Below are 6,161 nucleotides of genomic sequence, written 5' to 3'. Positions count from 1 at the left end.
AAAAAAGTTTAAAAACGATTCAGATTCTTTTTATTTTATTTTTATATTTTTAAAATTATTACAATATATAGTTAGTTCACTTATATAAGAATTCACAGGTTAAGTATTAAGAGTATTATACTTTGGAGCCCTACCTACAGCCTTTTGACATACAGGGGTTATCTACAGGTGACCAACTTATTCTAACCATGGTGGTGAGTCAAGTTTTTCATTTTGTGGGACACACAATGAAAAAAGTCAACACCCCAGACCGGATTCGAACCGGCACTGCCCGCAGATCTCAGATTGATAGGCCTGCGCCAAACAATCTTAGCTACGGACGGCCCCAATGTGCTTTCACGCTTACTAAAAATATCTTTCTATTTCTTTATTTAACTAAACTATTTTTCATGAGCAAATAATCTATTTATAAGCCCATTTACAAGAAAAAAATTTAAATAATGAAAGGAAAAATTAGAGAAAATAGAAATAAGGGTGGGCATAGGTATGTTAACAGAACTACAGAGGTAAGATAAATAAAATAGAAATATTGGATTACTTTAAAATATACTTAATTGATTGGTTTATACCTCTCATATATTCTGTTGTATCATCTAAAACTAAATTTAGAAGCGGATCATAACCCTTCAATACGCCGGCAGCTTCTCTTCCACCTGAAAATTTGACTCGGATAGCTTTGTCCAAGTATTTTGACAAATCTAAAATACTTTCTTTCCTTTTCCTTTCTTTTTGGTCCCCCTGAAATCAGTGATAATAAGCTTAATAATGTTAATGAGTCCCAATCATTGATATACTTCTTTTTTCATTAATGAGTTTTTAGAGTCTAAGACCTCCACTAAAATGCAACTTAATCACAAGAGCCAAAAAGCTAGTTCTCAGCAAAATGTTGATGTGGTATGTCTTTACATATTGGTTGCAAAAATTCATGATTCATCCTTAACTGCATCTATTAGGTAATTCAAGCTGGGAATCACAGATGACAATCAGGAAATGTATGACCTGACAACTGAGCCAGATTTGGTTGGAGTTATATTCTTAGAAGGCCGAAGCGGACCGAGACGAATGACTTAGCGATCCTGAAAATATTCTCACCGAGGAGCTTTATGGAAAAAGGTAAGACGATGACCAAGGCTAAGAGGCAGAATAGTCTGGCCTGTGGTGCAATATGGTTTACAAATTGGAAAATGGCTGCATGAGACCATTATAAATGGAGAGGGCTGATTAATGAGGCCATGACTTCCTAACCGGTATAGAGCCAAGGAAGAATCATTATTAAAACTAATTAATATTCTATAATAAGAGCTAATCCGACAATGTCCAGGAGAGAAAATTTGTACTTTATTGGCCTTTGATATTTTTTTTGGACGAATAAAATAGATGTTCATATTTTTAAGAACCTGGTAGTATTTTAATTATATTTCACATAGTTTAACTAATTATTGTATACACTGGTTCATCACTGATTCATGACCTTCATCATCCTACTCAATTCTGTACAGCAGCCAACCAATCAGTTTGATTAGTAAGTTTCTCACATCACAGAGGACCTTATCAAACCATCAGAGGTTAGGTCTCTCCACTCATCTTGTTAGGACCTCCCAAGTTATTTACCCGGGATTTCACTAATATTCTGATAATCTGATTATTTATAAGATTGCTAAGGTGATACATACCTCAACTCCTTCAGCTACAATGGCCTCAAATAAGTGAAAACGATATAAGCAAAACCTATCATTATCAATGAATATTCCAGAGAAAAGTTAAAATACCCATTTCTTGAATTTACCAATTTTACAACCAATCAAATCTGGCATATGAAATTAGAACAAGCAGTTGGTAGTTATGATTAAAATTATTCCTACATTAATTAAGAAACATTAATAAGCTGTATAACTATTATAACACACTATGCTATTGTTTGGTGAAATAAATATGCATAAAAATTAACAATGTTTAATTAAAGAAACAGAAAATAAAAAAAATATAATATTGAAAATTATAAAAAACACCAGATCATATCACTATTTATTTAAAACAAGACTTAATGTTCCTCAAGGATTTCATCAATTCCCCATCCTTCATATTCCTTCTAATTTTTAATTGTTTATTTATTTTTTTAATTAAGGCTAATAAAATCTATACTTAGTTATTTCCCAAGACTGTAGATCTTTAATTGAAACAATTATTTGGAAATATATATTAATTCAGTAGACAAAAGATAATAAAATAAGCAATACTTACAGACATTTCTTATTAAATATTTAAGTGACCAACAACTAGTGTATCTCAGCAATTTGAGGTAAAATAAACTACAAATTACGAAAGATTTGCAGTTTAAAGAATAACAAGTAAACTAAACTACAAAACCTCCCAAAATGGTTATAAACCGGTAGAAATATCTTTTCGTGTTTACTGACCCTTACATGGTCAATCGGAATGACAGTAAAACCAAAGATGGACGTTCAGATTGATCATTTAGAGGCAATACTGATTGATTACCAAGAAAATTGTGTTATCGATATTAATGAAATACGATACTCGCAATAGTACTTATATACATTTACATGGTGCGAGATACAGTTTCAAATACCTCGAATTCACAATAATATCTATAAATGATAAAGGAATTGAGATAGACCAGGTAGGTATAACAAGCACGAACAGAACTTTCTTCTCTCTGTTAAAAAAACTGAAATCCCGAAAAATCTGAGGCTAAGGGTGTACAGTGTTATGATAAAGCCAGCTCTGATATATGGCTGCAAGACCTAGGCTCAAACAGGTATCCTTGAAAGCAGAATCGAGAGATTTGAACGGAAAGTCCTGCGTACAATTACAGGAGCGATCTGGAATCAGAGCCTTAACACATGGAAGAGAAGAACTAACAGTGAACTGCTTGCAGAAGCTCGTCATTCAAGATCTCATAATATGAAGGCAAGGATGGCTTAACATGTGGTTTTATTATTATTAACATGTGGTTGGAAGGAATCCATCAGGACGCTTCTACATAACAATGAATGCCAGTATAGTTGGCAAGAGAACACGAGGGAGGCCAAAAACCAGATGTATAGCCAGTATCGACAAGGATTCGAAACAGCTGCATGCAGCAAACTGAAGAGCAGTAGCCCAAGACACGCCTGCCTGCGTGGAGAATGCTGGTTTGTGCGGCCAAGATCTGCAGGTTCTGTAGAGCCTACCAAAAAAAAAATGAAATATGGTTATTAAAAAATTTAAGTGTTAGGGTTACAGGTTACAGAGAAAGTACATATGCAGCGAGATCTTTGTTCATATCGCGGGTTTCACTTTAATCTTGGAGGTAATGAAAAAAATGCCTAAAAAAGCATTCTGTTTAATCAATATCGGAAAAGTTGCACAAGATTCTTATTTTTCGATATCTCAAATTAAAATTAAGATTAAAGTCAATAAAATCTGTCTTGCTATTGATGACTGTCATTCCGACTGACCGTATAGGGATCCTTATCAGCAATGGATGAGTTTTTGTGATAATATCTATGATATCAAGACTTTAACTAAAATTAATTAAAAAAAAAAAAATATGCCACCATTCTTTCTTTCAAAGCATTGAAAGTATTAGATTAAAAAAATATCAATGTTATCGTTATTGCCCGGGAACTCTGATGCACAGTGGGATTTGTGACTACTTGTAACCTTCAAATATTGTTCAAGATATCGTCAATGTTTTGTTAATTTAACAGTATGTTTAAAAATCATTTTTAAATGCGTTTAATGTCCTCTTACCATTTTTAAAATATTACTCCTTAAAATTTGTGTTTGTAGTTGTTACTTTCCTTGATATTAACATGCATAGGGTAATTTAAAGAATTTTTTTAACTGTTTTGCTTTGTTTATTTGTGATTGTGATTATATTTCTGTTTATTCCTTTAAGGACATTCGATCCTATTTCTCAAAAACACCAGAATCTAAGAAAACAGAATCAAAAGCTGCTAAGAATACACTTGATGATAGTGTTAATAAAAAGAAAAAGAGTAGGAAAAGAGTGCTCATAGATTCTGATTCTGAAGAAGAGAAACCTATTCTGAAAAAGGAAAAAGCAGGTTATATATATTTTGGTTGTCAATTGGTTTTAATTTATACTTGAAAGCAATACGTGTGTATCTTGAACTCTTCGTTTTTATTTGATAGTGTTGTCTGGCAAGAGCATTATTTTAGCGTCATCAGATTTATGTTATTAAGATGCCTTTATGAATTTAGATGTATAACTATCAAACCACCCTTTCTACCAAATGAGGGTAGTCATTATTCATAAGAAACTTATTTTCAAGTGATCAAGAGTTATTGTTATAAAGTAATTATCGATGCAGTTAATATGTTCTATGTAATAAGCTGTGATTTTCAACTGTAATAAGATACTTAGTTTTTCCTCTCTTTAAAAGCATATTTTCTCTATTTCTTTGTTAGGCTTAAAATTATTAGCCCATTAGTGAAGTCATTAATAATTAAATGAACCCACAAATACTTTTGTGCATTTCATGTCTACTCTAATTGTTATTTTGCATCATTAACCTGTTGAAGCAGCATGCTTTAGTTTTTTGAAAATGTATTGTATAAAATATTGTGAAAGAAAAAGGATGAGTTAACCAGAGAATTTAGGAGATTAAACCATACCGAATAAGGGGAATTTTATTTTATGAACCCTTTCCTGGTAATTTCTTAACTATGGGGGAGAGCGGGTTATTTACCGAGTACCTCCCTATTCTAACCATAGTGGGGGATCAAGTTTTCATTTCGTGGGACTGCCACTGCACTCATGAGCCAGTTTTAAGTTGGCGCTTTAACTCGCTCAGCTACAAACAGCCTTTAAATTAAGAGGACTACACCGAGGATTGCATCAAGATTAATCATGTAGATTTGGATTTCGAGGGGCATCACTGAACAGATATTTGTAAATAATAATTAGTGTTATCAACATAAAATCCCCGGGTTTGATATGTCTTAATTATTATTATTAACTACTTTCTTGCCATACTTATCTTTGAATTTTCTACTAGAGGCTCAGCTTTGAAATTTCTAAATTTTCTGGAAAATTCTTATTTTTTTTTTACTTAATAATCTCTCTTTAAGAATTTTAACTGAGTATTATTTTCAAGCATTTTATTGGTTTCAGAGAAATGCTAATGAAAATTTAAGAAATAAAGATGCTAAAAGATGATCTTTAGTGGTAAGGTCAAAAATAAAACCTTAGTAAATAATTGTTTACTGTTTAATTGATGCTTTGGTCACTTTTTTTGACACTCTTAAGGGCTATAAAAACAAAATAGGAGTGATATAAGAAAAGAGTAACAAATATGGTGGAAATGCATATTAGGGATCGTATAAGAATAAAAGCAATACAAAGGAAATCAGGGTGTTATAAAATGAAAGTACATCTTATAGATGCTTAACCTTTAATTAATTAATGAATAGAATCTCAACTTTATTCAGTTTTATCTTGGTTCTATTCTTTCTTTTTTCCCCTAAAAAAGGCCTTTGAAGATAATGTAACATTGTGTGAAAAATCATTCTCCGCACACCCAGATATCATCTTCTAGAATGAATCCAAAGTTAACAATATCTAAATAATGAAATCAATGAATGTTTTTTACAAAAAATTATATGTAAAAATATACAGAACTTCTTTTATACTCTTGGTACTTGAGTATACTTTTGTTTTTATGATAATTTAGTAATAGAAATTTCAGCTTAATGTTGCTGCCTTAAGAATATGCTTATTTTTATGAGTTTATTATGATTTTTATTTTAATTTTCAAATTAAATTAATTTATGTGAAAAATTGGTTTTAGTGTTTATATAGTTGGTCATAACTATACCTACAAATCCTCTGTATTCAGCCTGCCATGTGATAATATCTGATTTTAATTTTTGATTTGATTTAAAATTTATACTTAATTCACATTTTAATAATGCTAGATCGAATATAATATAATTAAACTCCTTTTTTCATTTTTTCTTTAGTGTAGGATCAATCCATTATTGTCTGAGACGATTACCCATTGTGCTGGTTTTCATGATTCCTACTAATATCCATTTTTTAATTCTTAATTTTTTTTTTATTATAATTAAATTATTTTTTTATTTTTTCTACTGTTGAAAATAAGCAATACTTACAGACATTTCTTATTAAA

The 6,161-nt window shown here is 31.0% G+C and overlaps 2 protein-coding genes across 4 annotated transcripts in view; one reads left to right on the top strand and one right to left on the bottom strand.

Moving 5' to 3' along the window:
• The window catches only part of Gnf1 (germ line transcription factor 1), a 41,884-nt gene that overhangs the window by 11,077 nt on the left and 24,646 nt on the right, over nt 1-6,161 (top strand). The window contains exons 1-2 of one of the 3 annotated variants that reach the window (XM_014414766.3): nt 3,507-3,827; nt 3,905-4,073. In XM_014414766.3, the coding sequence (XP_014270252.1) occupies nt 3,819-3,827; nt 3,905-4,073 (178 nt within the window). In that variant the 5' untranslated portion in view covers nt 3,507-3,818. Of the gene's footprint in view, nt 1-3,506; nt 3,828-3,904; nt 4,074-6,161 lie in introns of those variants that run through there. The other 2 variants (XM_014414764.3, XM_014414765.2) reach the window with 2 other exon arrangements.
• LSm7 (U6 snRNA-associated Sm-like protein LSm7) lies at nt 570-3,169 on the bottom strand (the record flags this gene model as incomplete). The annotated part of the gene is given in 2 exon segments (XM_067052537.1): nt 570-738; nt 2,242-3,169. Coding segments are annotated over 2 exon segments (175 nt in total), but the record flags the coding sequence as incomplete, so codon positions are not given.

The sequence above is a fragment of the Halyomorpha halys genome, unplaced genomic scaffold (assembly GCF_000696795.3).
Source record: "Halyomorpha halys isolate HHAL.00 unplaced genomic scaffold, Hhal_1.1 Scaffold86.1, whole genome shotgun sequence".
Lineage (NCBI taxonomy): Eukaryota > Metazoa > Arthropoda > Insecta > Hemiptera > Pentatomidae > Halyomorpha > Halyomorpha halys.
This window is presented reverse-complemented; position numbering and strand designations above follow the sequence as displayed.